Source organism: Puma concolor, chromosome C1, assembly GCF_028749965.1.
Source record: "Puma concolor isolate L17-30 chromosome C1, mPumCon1.1.hap2, whole genome shotgun sequence".
In the NCBI taxonomy this organism is placed as follows: domain Eukaryota; kingdom Metazoa; phylum Chordata; class Mammalia; order Carnivora; family Felidae; genus Puma; species Puma concolor.
In genome coordinates, this window is record NC_141674.1 from 49097019 (window position 1) to 49114675 (window position 17657).

The 17657-nt window shown below is 39.8% G+C and overlaps 1 protein-coding gene across 1 annotated transcript in view; it reads right to left on the reverse strand.

Annotated features, from left to right (window-relative positions):
• Positions 1–17657, reverse strand: part of CC1H1orf87 (chromosome C1 C1orf87 homolog) — an 85678-nt gene that overhangs the window by 22039 nt on the left and 45982 nt on the right. The window contains 1 exon segment of the mRNA XM_025912684.2: positions 5234–5298. Within this exon segment, the coding sequence (XP_025768469.1) occupies positions 5234–5298 (65 nt within the window).

A 17657-nucleotide genomic window follows, 5' to 3' on the forward strand; every position in this document is an offset into this window, starting at 1 on the left:
TTTGTTGTCTGATTGCTGTTGCTAGAACTTCCAGCACTATGTTAAATAACAGCGGTGAGAGTGGGCATCCCTGTCGTGTTCCTGATCTCAGGGAAAAAGCTCTCAGTTTTTCCCCGTTGAGGATGATGTTAGCTGTGGGCTTTTCATAAATGGCTTTTATGATCTTTAAGTATGTTCCTTCTATCCCGACTTTCTCAAGAGTTTTTATTAAGAAAGGGTGCTGGATTTTGTCGAAGGCCTTTTCTGCATCGATTGACAGGATCATATGGTTTTTCTCCTTTTTTTTGTTAATGTGATGTATCACGTTGATTGATTTGCGAATGTTGAACCAGCCCTGCATCCCAGGAATGAATCCCACTTGATCATGGTGAATAATTCTTTTTATATGCCGTTGAATTCGATTTGCTAGTATCTTATTGAGAATTTTTGCATCCATATTCATCAGGGATATTGGCCTGTAGTTCTCTTTTTTTACTGGGTCTCTGTCTGGTTTAGGAATCAAAGTAATACTGGCTTCATAGAATGAGTCTGGAAGTTTTCCTTCCCTTTCTATTTCTTGGAATAGCTTGAGAAGGATAGGTATTATCTCTGCTTTAAACGTCTGGTAGAACTCCCCTGGGAAGCCATCTGGTCCTGGACTCTTATTTGTTGGGAGATTTTTGATAACCGATTCAATTTCTTCGCTGGTGATGGGTCTGTTCAAGCTTTCTATTTCCTCCTGATTGAGTTTTGGAAGAGTGTGGGTGTTCAGGAATTTGTCCATTTCTTCCAGGTTGTCCAATTTGTTGGCATATAATTTTTCATAGTATTCCCTGATAATTGTTTGTATCTCTGAGGGATTGGTTGTAATCATTCCATTTTCATTCATGATTTTATCTATTTGGGTCATCTCCCTTTTCTTTTTGAGAAGCCTGGCTAGAGGTTTGTCAATTTTGTTTATTTTTTCAAAAAACCAACTCTTGGTTTCGTTGATCTGCTCTACAGTTTTTTTAGATTCTATATTGTTTATTTCTGCTCTGATCTTTATTATTTCTCTTCTTCTGCTGGGTTTAGGCTGCCTTTGCTGTTCTGCTTCTATTTCCTTTAGGTGTGCTGTTAGATTTTGTATTTGGGATTTTTCTTGTTTCTTGAGATAGGCCTGGATTGCAATGTATTTTCCTCTCAGGACTGCCTTCGCTGCATCCCAAAGCGTTTGGATTGTTGTATTTTCATTTTCGTTTGTTTCCATATATTTTTTAATTTCTTCTCTAATTGCCTGGTTGACCCACTCATTCGTTAGTAGGGTGTTCTTTAACCTCCATGCTTTTGGAGGTTTTCCAGACTTTTTCCTGTGGTTGATTTCAAGCTTCATAGCATTGTGGTCTGAAAGTATGCATGGTATGATTTCAATTCTTGTAAACTTATGAAGGGCTGTTTTGTGACCCAGTATATGATCTATCTTGGAGAATGTTCCATGTGCACTCGAGAAGAAAGTATATTCTGTTGCTTTGGGATGCAGAGTTCTAAATATATCTGTCAAGTCCATCTGATCCAATGTCTCATTCAGGGCCCTTGTTTCTTTATTGACCGTGTGTCTAGTTGATCTATCCATTTCTGTAAGTGGGGTGTTAAAGTCCCCTGCAATTACCACATTCTTATCAATAAGGTTGCTTATGTTTATGAGTAATTGTTTTATATATTTGGGCGCTCCGGTATTCGGTGCATAGACATTTATAATTGTTAGCTCTTCCTGATGGATAGACCCTGTCACTATTATATAATGTCCTTCTTCATCTCTTGTTACAGCCTTTAATTTAAAGTCTAGTTTGTCTGATATAAGGATGGCTACTCCAGCTTTCTTTTGGCTTCCAGTAGCATGATAAATAGATCTCCATCCCCTCACTCTCAATCTAAAGGTGTCCTCAGGTCTAAAATGAGTCTCTTGTAGACAGCAAATAGATGGGTCTTGTTTTTTTATCCATTTTGATACCCTATGTCTTTTGGTTGGCGCATTTAATCCATTTACATTCAGTGTTATTATAGAAAGGTATGGGTTTAGAGTCATTGTGATGTCTGTATGTTTTATGCTTGTAGTGATGTCTCTGGTACTTTGTCTCACAGGGTCCCCCTTAGGATCTCTTGTAGGGCCGGTTTAGTGGTGACAAATTCCTTCAGTTTTTGTTTGTTTGGGAAGACCTTTATCTCTCCTTCGATTCTAAATGACAGACTTGCTGGATAAAGGATTCTCGGCTGCATATTTTTTCTGTCTAGCACACTGAAAATCTCGTGCCAATTCTTTCTGGCCTGCCAAGTTTCAAAAGAGAGATCAGTCACGAGTCTTATAGGTCTCCCTTTATATGTGAGGGCACGTTTACCCCTTGCTGCTTTCAGAATTTTCTCTTTATCCTTGTATTTTGCCAGTTTCACTATGATATGTCGTGCAGAAGATCGATTCAAGTTACGTCTGAAGGGAGTTCTCTGTGCCTCTTGGATTTCAATGCCTTTTTCCTTCCCCAGTTCAGGGAAGTTCTCAGCTATTATTTCTTCAAGTACCCCTTCAGCACCTTTCCCTCTCTCTTCCTCCTCTGGGATACCAATAATGCGTATATTATTTCTTTTTAGTGTATCACTTAGTTCTCTAATTTTCCCCTCGTACTCCTGGATTTTTTTATCTCTCTTTTTCTCAGCTTCCTCTTTTTCCATAACTTTATCTTCTAGTTCACCTATTCTCTCCTCTGCCTCTTCAATCTGAGCTGTGGTGGTTTCCATTTTGTTATGCATTTCGTTTAAAGCGTTTTACAGCTCCTCGTGACTGTTCCTTAGCCCCTTGATCTCTGTAGCAAGAGATTCTCTGCTGTCCGCTATACTGTTTTCAAGCCCAGCGATTAATTTTATGACTATTATTCTAAATTCACTTTCTGTTATATTATTTAAATCCTTTTTGATCAGCTCATTAGCTGTTGTTATTTCCTGGAGATTCTTCTGAGGGGAATTCTTCCGCTTGGTCATTTTGGATAGTCCCTGGCGTGGTGAGGACCTGCAGGGCACTTCCCCTGTGCTGTGGTGTATAACTGGAGTTCGTGGGCGGAGCCGCAGTCAGACCTGATGTCTGCCCCCAGCCCACCGCTGTGTCCACAGTCAGACTGGTGCGTGCCTTCTCTTCCCCTCTCCTATGGGCGGGATTCACTGTGGGGTGGGGTGGCCTGTCTGGGCTACTTGCAGACTGCCAGGCTTGTGATGCTGGGGATCTGGCGTCTTAGCTGGGGTGGGTAGGCAAGGTGCACAGGGGCAGGAGGGGCAGGCTTAGCTTGCTTCTCCTTAGGTGATCCTCTTCAGGAGGGGCCCTGTGGCAGCAGGAGGGAGTCAGATCCGCTGCCGGAGGTTTGGCTCCGCAGAAGCGCAGAGTTGGGTGTTTGCGCGTGGAGCGAGCAAGTTCCCTGGCAGGAACTGGTTCTCTTTGGGATTTTGGCTGGGGGATGGGCGGGGGAGATGGCGCTGGTGAGCGCCTTTGTTCCCCACCAAACTGAGCTCTGTCGTCCGGGGGCTCAGCAGATCTCCTTCCCTTTGTCCTCCAGCCTTCCCGCTTTCTGAGCAGAGCTGTTAACTTATGACCTCCCAGACGCTAAGTCGTGCTTGCTGTCGGAACACAGTCCGTCAGGCCCCTCCGCTTTTTGCAAGCCAGACTCGGGGGCTCTGCTTGGCCGGCGAGCCGCCCCTCCGCCCCGGCTCCCTCCCGCCAGTCCGTGGAGCGCGCACCGCCTCGCCGCCCTTCCTACCCTCTTCCGTGGGCCTCTCGTCTGCGCTTGGCTCCGGCGACTCCGTTCTGCTAATCCTCTGGTGGTTTTCTGGGTTATTTAGGCAGGTGTAGGTGGAATCTAAGTGATCAGCAGGACGCGCGGTGAGCCCAGCGTCCTCCTACGCCGCCATCTTCCCTCTCTCCTCCACTGTCATATTTTGAATTGTGTCTCCTAACACAGCTACCACTGGTGCCCATTAATGTTGTCTTATTTGGAAACGAAGTCTTTTTTATGTAATCAAGTTCAGATGATGTTCTGGATTAGGGAGAGCCCTAAATCCAACTAACAGTGATGTCTTTATATGAAACAGGAGAGGGGGATACAGAAACAGAGACGTGAAAGAGACGGAGAGGGAAGAAGGCCAGGTGAAGACAGAGGCAGAGAGTGGAATTAAGCAACCATAAACCTAGGAATACTTGGAGCTACCAGAAGCAGGAAGAGGTAAGGAAGGACTCTTTTCTAGAGCTTTTAGCATGGCCCTACTTGGTTTCAGACTTTTGGTCTTCAGAACTGTGAGAGAATAGATTTCCGTTATTGTAAGCAACCCAGTTTACAGCACCGTGTTGCGGAAATAACTACACACACCATTCTCTTTTTGCTCTTTGAATCTCCTAATGCTTGTGCAGCCAATCCCCCAATCCCTTCAAGCTTTTGGTACCTTGTATTTTGATCCAAAAGGTAATTAGTAAATGGTTGATGGATGTAGTAAATAGAGAAATCGCAACAGCAGATTAATATCAATGCATATTTTTTCACCTGTCATATTTAAAACTCGCTAATTGCTAAATATTTTGCCCAAATTCATCTTTATAATTTCACTTAATAATATGTCTTGGAAATCTTCCTGTATTTAGGCCAGCCATGTTATTTTACAGCTGTGTAGTTTTATCAATTGCATCGACTGTAATCTAATTAAATTGTCCCTGAAAGGATTTTTCATTGTTTTCCATTCTTATTTTTTATTAAAAAAATGTTTTTTTGTGTTTCCATTTTTAGAAGCATTTACCAAAAAATATTGCAATAGGCTTTATTTTATTTTATTTTATTTTATTTTATTTTATTTTATTTTATTTATTTTTTTGTGAGATACAGGTAGGGTAAGTACCTAGCTGAAGGATTCCTAGACCTAAGGGGTTGTGCCCTTAGGAATTCTAATAAATAATGTCAACTTGTATAAGTGTGCCTTATCCATCTTAAAGGGCTATCACTAGAGAATGTTTCATGATATAACAAAACCTGAAGGACTATGCCTTTTATGACCCAACTGGCCTACAAGAATAGCCACTGAGGCAATTCTGACTCTTGCCTTTTCTTCACTGGTGAGCCATTTACTTTCCTGGGAGCAGTGAGACGAAAGCCAACAAGCAAACCACCGCAGCAAAGCTGGAGAGTCAAGAGTAGCTCTGGGAAATGAGGGGGGGCGGGTGTCTCTCAAGGAACAAAGTAACCCAACTCACCTGTAGGCAAATCATGTGGCAAATTGGAGGAAGCTTTACTCAACAGTTCAACAAAATTCTGCCATCTGTGCAGGAAAAAAAAAAGCACATAGTATTGGTGGTCAGTGCAGAAGCTCTGGAAGAAATGTGCAATAAATGTCAAAGTTTATGTTGATAGTGATATTGAGGGAGCCTTTTGATACCTGTATCATTCATGGTGTAATTCAGGACACAGAAACTACTTCAGGTGTCTCTACTAGAAAGGGCTTTCATATGGGAAAATGGGCTCAGTAGAGTGGAGGTTGGCATCTACTGTTCTGCTCAGGATCAGGCTTTAGCAGATGTAGTCCTGAGGAAATTCTGACTGATGTCTCAGTTGCCCATGACTGTGAGGTTGGTGACTAGGCAGTACAAGGTCCATTTTGGCTGCTGGAAAAACTGATGCCTGCCAGGGTCTGGCATGGCTACTACTGCAGGAAAATAAATATTTAAAATGTCCCTCCCCGCCCCTTCTGCCTTTCAAATCTCATGCGGTTGCATCTCACAGATGGAACTTAAATCAATTCCAGAAGGTTGGTGTCAAATACTCTTTTGTAGCCTTCCCAGGAGTGGGAAGTATTGCAATACAGGAAAAAAAACACAGGAGGGGTTAGAAGTGGGTGCTGAGTGCAAATAGACAACATTTAGTGAAATCCCAAGCAGAAACTGCATTAAGCAATATACGTGCATGTGACAGAGAGTCATTTAAGGCTGGTAAGTACTTTGGAACACGTTGGTAGTGAAAGTCACATGTATTTTCTTGCCTAACACTCACCCTCCATTTGTATACAAATATATTCTTCTCTGGGGTGAGGGACTATAATCAATGTCCCATACTCTACCCTAGCCAATGTTGTGACTCACCTTGTCTAATTAATCTCTATTTATTTATCACTTTCTCCATTCATCCCTCCCTCCCTTCCTCCCTCTCTCCCATTCTCTGTCTCTGTATTTCTCATTAATTTTTTGTTCTGGGCGTGCCGGGGTGGCTCAGTTGGTTAAGTGTCTGACTCTTGATTTTGGCTTGGGTCATGATCTCATGGTTGTGAGATCGAGCCCCACATCGTGCTTTGTGCTGGGCATGGAGCCTGCTTAAGATTTTCTCTCTTCTTTTCCCTTTGCCACTGCTCATTATCTCTCTCCTTCCCTCCCTCTCTCTCTCAAAAAAATTGGGATTCTGGTTTTTTTCCAAACTTTTATTTTCCCCCAGATTTTGCATAACACCATATCCTTTCAAAATATTTCTTTTTGCTTATGTTAGCAAAAGGCAGTTTCTGTTGCTAGCAACCAAACTGTACCTGGTAAGAATTTTTATCTCCTCCTTGTCCATCAGAAGTCAAGCAAATATAAAGAGTAAGTTGTGAGATACAGAAGCCCTGGATTTTCTAGAAGTGGTCTAATGTCATGCAACAATAAGATAAAAAAATGATTCATTAGACATGCAACTGGTCTGTTTTGCTTATACCTCATAAAACTTTCCCTATACACGACATCGCAGATCAGAAAAGGTCTATGGTTGGTATAGAAAGTAAAGCTTCTAGACCTTCCTGTCACTTTGGGCACAAGAATAGATAAGGCATAGGTATGCAGCACCACAAACCAGATAAGCTGATGACTTTATCAACTGCTGAGGCGCTCTGCAGGGAAAAGACAACTGGAGAAGCAGCACTCTCGAGAAATATCTATAATCATGCAAAGATCTGATGTTAGCACAGATCTGAAGGTGAACTACAATAAAAGAAACTCCTGTCTTCTATGCCTGTTGCAATTCTCTCCTCTTAGGAGAGCCAGGCTCCTGCCTACTGTATCTTCTGACCCTTTGAAAAACAGCCACAACAATACAACAACAGGATGCTAGTTCCGTTGATGTTTCCTCATTGTACATTTCTTCTTCAGAGCTGTTAGAAGCTATCAAATATGAGATAAGGCATTTGGATCAAATGGCACCAGAAACTCTCCTGCCCCTTCTTGAATGGTGCTGAGAGGAAGAGGAGGAGACTGTGAGAAAATTTTGTCAGCATTGAAACTGGACACTGCCTGATTTAAGTGGTGTATAGGATTTATGTGACCAATGAAAACCTTAAGTTCCTTCTAATAAAATATTTTCTTTCTTCCATAGTCTTTACATTACCCTGGAACCTTCAAAGAGCCATTGACAATTTGAATGTGAGAATGGGTTCCAGTTACCATTGTAGGTGCTATAATTCTGATCACAGAGGCAAGTGCCAAACTCCCAACGCAGAGTCAGAGACGTCAGGACTGGACAACAAGGTGTGTGAGCCCATTTCTAGATTCAGGCAGATCTGAGTTCAACTTCTAACTTCCACTGCAGTTACCAAGTCCAAATGGCTTTTAGTAAGCATTCTGAGTACTTTGTGTGCATTTTCGCCTTTAATTTAGACAACTGTCCTATAAAACGTGTAAGTGAAATGCCCAAGGACATACTGATCAGTGAGGTAGCTAGAATTTAAACTCAGGCTCTTTGACTCCAAATCCTGCACCCTTAACCATTGTGCTATATGGTCTCACACGTGAATGTAATATAATTTGGTTTCAGTTATGTTTTTTTTTCTCCTTTGGAATCCCATGAACATGGCTCCAGTGTCTTCTGATATTTATTATTGCCGAAGTTTGAGGTCAGTCTGATTTGGGTTCATTTAAAATTAATTTTTTCCTTTATTTGCTTTGGTTTAGTTTTATTTTGTTTTTGGCCTGCATCCTTAAATAATATTCTTTGTCTCTGGAAACACAAAACTTTTGTCAGGATAGACATGGATACATTTTTTTCCCCCTTAATTTAGCTTAGTCATACTGAATCCTTTCAATCTGTATACAGAGCGTTTTTTTCTTTTTCCCCATCTCTGTAAAGTTTCTTCAGCTGTGGCTTTTGTTGTTAGTTCTTGTTCAGTTTTTCTAGTTTCTTCTTCCACGATGCCAAGTCCTCTTAGGTTCAATTTCTATTCTTATTCGTCTATGTCTGCTCTCCTCCCTCATTTTCTTCTGTTTTTCTTTTCTAGATTTTGTGAAAACCTCTCAAGTTTGACATTATGCATTAGATTTTCTCTGCTGTTAATTTTCCTTTTTATTGATTCTTTTTTTTAATAAATAATATTTTATTGGAACACAGCCACAGCCATTTGTCATGTGTTGTTTGTGGCTGCCTTCAGGCTATAGTGACATAGCAGAGTAGCAGAAATAGACTGTAGACCCACAAAGCCTAAATCATTTACTACCTGGCCCTTTATAGAGAAAGTTTGCTGACTTAAAAATATAATACAAATATCCTAATATCATCAAATATTCAGCAATATTCAGATTTCCTTGATTATCTCCTATTTTTTATTGAGATATAATTGATATGTAGCGTTATATTAGTTTCAGGTGTATAACATAATGACTCAATATATGTATATATAGAGAGATGATCACAATTAATCTAGTTAATGTATATCAACACACCTAGTTACAATCTTGATTACTTCTTTTTTTAATGTTTGTTTATTTTTGAGAGGGAGCGAGAGACAGAGTGCAAGCGGGGGAGGGGCAGAGAGAAAGAGGGTAGAAACAGAATCCAAAATAGCTCCAGGCTCTGAGCAGTCACAACAGAGCCTGAAATGGTGCTCAAACTCACAGAATGTGAGATCATGACCTGAGCTGAAGTCAGACGCTCAACCTACTGAGCCACCCAGGTGCTCCAATCCTGATTACCTCTTAATACGGCTGTCGAAGCTTCAGTTTCCTTGAAATGATACATATTTTACCAAGTTCTTTCTAATTTCTTCTGTTCACTTTAGGGCTTTTCTAAATTTTGTTTTAATAGCCTTTTAATCTCATTATGCTTATTACTTTCCAATTGGTTTCATTAGAGGACATGGCTCCATACAGCCTACAGAGAACACCAAAGGTTCTCTAAATGTTTTCTGGTTTTTAGAGTAAGTCACTTCCAAAGTTCACTGCTATTTGGAGCCGACCAGATTGCCATGACTTACCTGTCCATGGTCTGCAGGATTTTTAAAAATTAGGCCTGATAGTGGGCTTTTCTCTTTATTCACTGTCAAGTGAGGAGCTGTTCACATTCTGCACAACCCAGCAGATGAACTGAATAGTTTTCCCTTGGCCCTATTCACTGCTCATTTAGCCCTGCAGTCAAGGAGTGAGTGACAACCCTCACGGATGCCTGGTAGCTCTCGGTTGGGACCCAGGGCATGTATGTAATAATTGATACACTCAGCATATACAACTACCACGGATCCCTTTCTCTGCTCCAACCCACACGACTTTAATGTCAGGAATGATGCCTCACCAAATGCAGACATCACAGCCATGTTTACCCCTGCCCTCCTTCCTCACCCCAACTTTCTGCTCTGTCATTCCTGGGAGTTGTGCCTTCTGCATAGGTACAGGAAAGCAGTCTGTGAGGAAGTGTGCATGTGTGTATCCTTGGGTGGGGAAAAAAGGGCCGTAGTACTCTAGCAGCTACAGAAAGCAGTGTCTGTGTCATTTTGTAGTTGGTGAAGACTTGGGGCCTCCAAATCAAGGGGAAGTCTGGTGAAGGGACAAGGGATCTCCTGTCTGTTGTACTTCTCACAAGTAGACAAGGCAAACCATGGGCGCCAACTTGCTGATTTTCCCAGATTCCATTTACTTGTAGTTGGTGAGATTACTTCTAGATTTTGGCACTAGAGTGCTTATTAGTGTGTGTGTGTGTGTGTGTGTGTGTGTGTGTGTGTGTGTGTGTGTGTTTGGCTCTTTTTTTTATTCAGTTGGAATTTTAATCATGGATTGTTAAGTGGATGACATTTTATATAATAAGTATTATATATCAAAAAAATGTAAACAAAATCCTAAACACACCAAACATGCAAAATGTGGGCTATTTCATAGGAATACCCTTGTAATCTTCATGAACTTAACTACAGGTGACATGTTTCTTTGTGAGCTCCATACAGGCTTAAACCAAAAGTGTGCTGGTGCTGACTTCCAAAACCCATTAACTTTCTCCACCTTGCGAAGTGTATGCTCCAGCCAAAAACCGAGTTCTCCAGACTTGCTATGCTTTTGCTTGCTTCGTTGTCTTGGCACGTTCTGCTTTTCCCTCTGAGACACTCCCCTCCTTCTTTTTTCTTGTTAGTTACTACACGTCCCCCACCAGGCTCAGCTGAGATGTAGTATAGAATAGTGCTGAAGGGCCAGCTCTGCTCAGACTGCTAGAATCACAGGTTAAGTCCCGTGATCTGAAGCATTTGATCATTAGAGCCATGCCCTGAGGGACCCTGTACTCTTCTCCTCCAGCTGAAAGGGCACAATATATGCTAGAAGGGGGAGGTAGGTAGGCTGTCATAACAAAATACTGTAGACTAGGGAAATTAAGCCACAGAAATTTATTTTCTACAGTTTGGGAGGCAAGACGTCCAAGATCAAGGTGTCAGCAGGTTTGACTTCTGCTGAGATTCCTGTCATTAGCTTGGAGGTGGCTGCTTTCTCTGTGTGTCCTCACATGGTCTTTTCTCTGTGTTAGCCCATCCTCGGTGTCTCTGTTTCCAAATTTCCTCTTCTTGTAAGGATACCAGTCAGATCGGATTAGGGCCCACCCCAATGGCCTCATTTTATTTAACACAATTGCCTCTTTAAAGGCTTTGTCTCCAAGCACAGTCATAGTATAAGGTACTGGAGGTTAGGACCTCAACATATGAATTTGGGGAGATGCAATTCAGCCTATAATAGAAACAAAGATTCAAAGAAGCCCAACTTTTGGGACAATTTACTTAAGGTCTCTGAACCTCAATTTACTCATCTGTGAAGTGCATATAAAAACATAACTCATGGGGATCTGGCCCAAAGCTTGTGTCACATGAAGTGCCACATGCATCGATCCCTTACACTCTCAAGTCAGGAGGTTATTTTGGTTGTGTTATTTAACCCAGTGACCGGGACGCTCATTCTACGCCCACCATCTTCCTTTGTTGTCACCTTCCTGATGATAGAAGCTATGTTGTATTCTTCTTGCCTTCCAGTTAACTGTGAGAAGCACAGCCCTTCTCTGATCCATAGGCAATAAATTCTTGAATCCGTACAAAAGGATTCTTTTTACATTTGACAGATGAGGAAGTTAAGGTGAAGAGAAATTAGTGATTTGCCCAAGTGCATTTCCGAGCAAGAATTTCTATCTAGGCAGTCCACGTGATTCCAGAGCTCATGCGGCCTTTCCCCAAGGGCAGGGACTGAGAGGTAGAGGAGGTGCCACACCAGGGAGGAGAAGTTACCTCCAAGCCCTGGGCTCTTTTGGATCATGCCTTCCTCTGGAACTTAAGAGCTTTTGAATCTGTATCTCACACCTCTCCTGGGTCTTAGGAGGGAGGACAGGACGGAGCTCCTCAAATCCAGTCTATGCTCAGCACCAAGCCCAAGGGTGGACCTAGCCATGGAACTCAACCAGTTTTTGTAAATCCCCTGTGCTTTGCCACTATCCTATAAGCTTCTGAGTTTCCTAGACCTGTCAGCATAGTGTATTAAGAGTGAAGGCTCTGAAGCTAGAGAGCCTGCTTTTGACTCAGCCTCAGTGATGAATGCATTTACCAGTAACCTGTTGGTTTTAGCCTGTCTTTACCTTAGTTTCTTCTTTTGAAAAATAATAGTACCTACCTCATGGAGCATTCACAAGGATGAAAAGAGTTAATATTTGTAAAGCACTTAGAACATTGCCTGGAATATAGTAAGCTGTATATAAATGTTGGCTCTTAATAATAATAATAATAATAGGAAATATATTATTGAAAGTAATAATATAATAATTATTAATATAATTAATAATAATAATAATTATTATTATTTTCACCCCATATGGATACGGACTTCTGCAAGAGAAGACTGGAATTAATGAACTCTTAAAAGACAGGTCTGGTTTCTAAGACCCAGCCAATGGGCAGACCCATAAAATGTCTCTAATTGCTCACTGTCTACCAATTTTTCGATTCCCATTTATAAGTAATTGCTGAATCAAACACCTCATGTTTGCTTTATCTCCTAAAATCCTCTGGTCATCCCTGGGATTATCAAACCGGTCCTTTTCAACCTAATTGCACTCTTCATAATGGGCCAGATGTGGACGAGAAGTCCTACTCGTGGCTGTGTCAATTGCGGCTTCCAGAGCAGCTACATTATTTATCCCCTCCCCCAAGACAATTTGGCTTGTGTGCCTGTGTTTTAAACTGGGTTTGAAGCATTTAATTTTGCCAATACAATTTTAGGGTATTAGTTTGCCTCCTGTTCTCTCTCTGCCCTCCTTAATTACCATTTATTGCAAAGTCACACAGAAACATTAAATGCTAATTCTGACTTATGTGTTCCTGGCCAAGAACAAGGATAATAATTTCCATCCAACACAACCTGAACTCATTTTATATAAGGGTGATTCAGAGTAGAGATTTGAAATCGTAATCAAGTCTTTCTCAAAATCGCCTTACCCTAGCAGACATTCACTAATGTCTCTGCTAATTGGTAGGCAAATGGCAAAAAACAAAATCTCAGTGTTAAAAAAAAAAAACAAAACGCAAAAAACAACAACTTTGTAACATCGTTGGTGAAATTGCTCCTCTCATCAGCTCTTGCAACGTGACAGTTTAAGAAGGGAACACAACTCATTTTATTTGGTTAGATGGGGCTAATCCCACATCACCATAATCCCTCCTGATGTTTTATTGATTCTAAAGGACATTTAATCAGGAAGCAGCTCAGCACTAGAATCCCGCTAATTAGCAAGCAGCCACATTCCAAATGGGTTCCCAATTGAACAGCAGATTAATGGACAATATGTACTAAAATAATGATTCGTGCATTCAGCTCTTAAAATGTGTGTCTAAATTGCATCTTTAATCTCTTAAGGATATAGGTTTGCATACAAAGCCCTTAACGGAATGGATTTAATTCAACAGAAGAAGCTTTAGCCAATGACTGTTTAAGGATGACACAGGTTCTTCACTGGTTCTCATGGTTTGATGTCCTTGAACATTCAAAGGTCAAAGGTGAATAAAGAAACTGGTGCGCTTCTCTGATATGCATATAAGCGTGGGAAATTGAGAATATTGATATATAGCCTAACCCCATTTGCTTCCCATTCACTCTTACTCTCATATCTCTGTTTCCTGTAATCTTTGTTCTGGACCCCATGTTTTAATCAGGTACACTATGTACCAGGTATAATGTGAGCTCTGATGCTTGCATTTTCTCCATTTATACTGATGCCTTTTTAGGACTCCCAATTTTAGCTTATTGGTCTTCTATTCGGCTCTTAGCCCACTTTAATGCTTTTGCTGCTTAACCGCCTCCTCCCCCCCACCCCCCACCCCCCCGGCCCCTTACTCAACTACCCCCAAGATTTTGCAGAAGGGAAACTCCCATGTTCAAAGCTGGTCTAGTGGAAATTCATTGGCTAGGCTCAACCTCCTCCCATCGTTTATTCATCAATTGATGTTCCCATTAATCTTTACACTTCTTTGTTTCTCTGTATTGCTCTTATCATCATGTGATGTATCACACATTCCAGCTTACTTATTGTTTCTCTTCCCTGTTAGAATATAAGCTTCAGGGCACCTGGGTGGCTCAGTCAGTTAAGCATCTGACTCTTGATCTTGGCTCAGGTCATGATCTCATGTTTGTGAGTTTGAGCCCAGTGTGGGGCTCTGTGCTGGCAGGGTGGAGTCTGCTTGGGATTCTCTCTCTCCCTCTCTCTTTCTCTGTCCCTCCCCACTCACATCCTCCCCACCACCCGACTCTCTCTCAATAAAAAAAAAAGAATATAAGCTTCAAGAGTGGGGAGACTGTTTAATTCATGTCTATATTCCCAATGATTAGAGTAGTGCTTGGTAAACAGTAGGAACTCTATAAATGTTTGTTAAATAAATGAATAAATAAAGTAATAAAATATTTACTGCGTGCTTTCCATGTGCCAAGTACTGGCCTAGAAGATGTTGGGAATATAATGTGAGGGAAACAGTCCTGTTTCTTGCCAGCATGGAGATTACGACCTAGACACTGAAGTAACAAATCATATAAATAAATACATAATTATAAATAATGATAAGTTTTAGGAAAAATAATAGCTGAGTGCTAAGAGAAAGTATAGAACAAGGAACCTGGTTTTGATGGGGTGGTTAGGAATGGCCTTCTTCAATTTGACCATGAGAGGGACTTAGTCACAATTTGTGTATCTGCATGCATTCCTGAGACTATTTTGAGATTCCATCCCTTCCTTAATTCAGTTCAATTTCATAATGCTTCTTGAATTCTAATATATGCCAGGCAGCGCTCTAAACACTTAGCATACATCAATGGGTAAAAACAAAGATTCTGCCTGCCCCCTGGAACTAGAGCTTATAGTCTATCAGAGATCGACTAGTAACAACAATAAACATCTTACATCAGCAAATCACTGAATACATTAGAAGTTGATAAGTGTGGAGAAGAAAGCAGAAGGAAAGCAGGTTAAGAGGAAGAGGAGTGAGAGACCACAACTTTAACGAGGGTGGTTAGTGTAGGCCTCACAGACAAGGTGACATCTGAGCAAAAAAATAAAGGTGAAAGGGTTAGCATGGAGATATCTGAGAAAGAACATTTTAAGTAGAGGATACAGTCAGAGGATAGTTGCTGAGGTGGATGGGTGCATGGTGTGTGTGAGAAAAAGAGCACAGTGTAACTGGAACAGAATGAGCAAAGGAAGTTGTAGATGGAATCAGAGAAGCAATGGGGGAGCAAATCATGTAGAACACTTTATAAGGACTTTGATGTTTTTTTCTTTTTCTTTCCTCTGAGTGAAATAAGATTCTCTTGCAGTTTCATGAGCAGAGCAATGATATAAATTATGTTAGGTTTTAAGAGATCACTGTAGCTGTTGTACTGAGGATAAACTAGGGAGAAGGGAGACGCCTCGTTCAGTTAGGAGGCTATTATAGTAATCCAGGAGAAAGATAATGGTAACTTGAACGAGGTGTAGTTAAGCAACAATAGAGGTGGTGAGAAGTAACCAGATTCTGGGCATATTCTGAACATAGAGTTGATTTACTAGTTAATTTTTGATGTATTCAACATAAAATGTTAGAAAAAGAGAAACACTTAAAAATTACAGGTATGTCGGCTTCATTTTAATTCAGTTCAAAATATGTTCTAATTTCCCTTTTCCCTCTTACCATAGGTTTTTTAGAAGTGTGTTGTTAGTTTCATAATGTTTGGAGATTTCCAGGATTTTTGTGTGTTTGCTTTTAATTTCCAATTTAATTCTATTATGGTCAGAGAACATATTTTATATGATTTCATCATTTTAAACTTACTGACATTTGTTTTGTGGCTCAGAATATGGTTTGTTTTTTAAATATTTCATGTATGCTTAAAAAGAATCTGTTTTCTTTGGTTGGTGTTATGTAACTGCTGCTTATATCAAGTTATTTGATAATTTAGTCCAAATTTTTAATATTGTTACTGAATTTCTATCTGCTTGTTCTGTCAATTACTGACAGAGAGGTGTTACATTCTCCAATTGTAGTTGTGAATTTGTTTATTTCTCCTTTAGTTTTTTTTTTTTTGTTTGTTTCATGTAACTTAAAACTATATTATTAAGGACATGAACATTTAGGTTCATTATGTCCTCTTAATGAATTGACTTTTTGGCATCCCTTGCTTTGGAATGCACTTTGTCTTACATTAATATAACTGATCCAGCTTTCATTTCATTAGAGTTAGCATGGTATATCATTTCCATCCTTTTACTTTTGGTATGTCTTACATGTTTATATTTTCAATGGGCTCCTTGTAGACATCATTTAGTTGAGTCTTGCTTTTTTAATGGAGTCTGAAAATCACCTTTTAATTGGTGTGTTTGGATTATTAACACTTAACGTAATTATTAATATGGTTGGGTTTAAATCTAACATCTCAATATTTATTTTCCATTTATATTATTTGTTTCTTGTTTCCCTTTCATCTTTTTTGTCTTTTTTATTATTTAAATGTTCTTATGTTTCATTTTATTTTTTTAATTAGCATTTTAACTCATTACATTCTTCTTTCAAACAAAATTATACTACTTAGTTTGTAGTATAAGAACCTTATCAAGAACATTTTCATTTCCTTCTCCCAGATTTGTATGCTATTGTCAAAGGTTGCACTTATATTATGAATCCCATGCTGCAGTGTTCTGATTTTGCTTTAAACAATAAATTATCTTTTAAAGAGTTTTTTAATAAAAAATGTATTTTTTATTCATACACACATTTACTATTTCCAGTGCTTTAATATTTTTGTGTAGATACAAAATGATAATTTTCCTTCTGCCTGAGGACTTCTTTTAATATTTCTACTACTGCTCTGATGGTTATGAATCCTGGCATCTCCATCTTATCTTTGTTTTAAAGTCTATTTTGTCTGATGTGATTACAGTGACCCCAGCTTTCTTTGGTTCCCATTTGCATGGAATGTCATTTCCATCGCTTCGCTTTCAGTCTGTATATTGTCTTTATATCTGAATTGAGTCTCTTACAGGCAATATATAGATATGTCTTGTTTCTTTTTTATCTATTCAGTTACTCTGTATCTTTTGATTCAAGAATTTATTCCATTTACATTTAAAGTAATTATGGATAGGTATGTACTTATTGACATTTTGTTCATTGCCTTCTGGTTATTTTGTAGTTCCTCTGTTCCTTTCTTTTTCTCTTGCTCTTTTCATTTGTGGTTTAATGACTTTCTTTAATGATATACTTAGATTCTTTTCTCATTGTCTTTTGTGTATCTACTATAGGTTTTGCTTTGTGGCTACCATGAAGTTTACATATAACAACTTATATTGATAACAGTTTATTTTAAACTGACTGGTGGAAATACGAACTATTCCCCACCTTTGTGCAAGATCTAAAAATTTTTGTGTCTTTCTTTTGCCCCCCTACCCCCGCCCCCCATCTGGCTTTGGGTAGTTTCCTCAAATGGATATATTAGCCAGTACTCACATGAAGACTCAAGAGCAACTCTTTAGAAAGAGAAGTGTTCAGATCTCTCTTCTCCACTACTCTGTACTGTGCTTTCTAACCTTCTTGGCCTTCTTGAACTCCAAACTCCATCTCTTTAACTAAAGAAGAATCTGGGCTCTGGATTTCCTCTTCTTGTTCAGTAAGCTTAGCTTACCTTATTTATTTTCCTTTCTTCAGGAATTGCTGTTCTATGCTGGCTGGTGTCAAATGTCTGAAAACTATTGTTTCATAGATTCTGTCCTGTTTTTAGTTGTTTAAGGTGGAATGGTAAATCTTTTCTTGATGGTCTATGATGGTTGGAACTTGAAGTTTCCTGCTGTGTCTCTCTATGACCAAGAAGACTCTGTCCTTAATATAAGTAAACATTCCTTAACTATCTATAAGTGATGAAA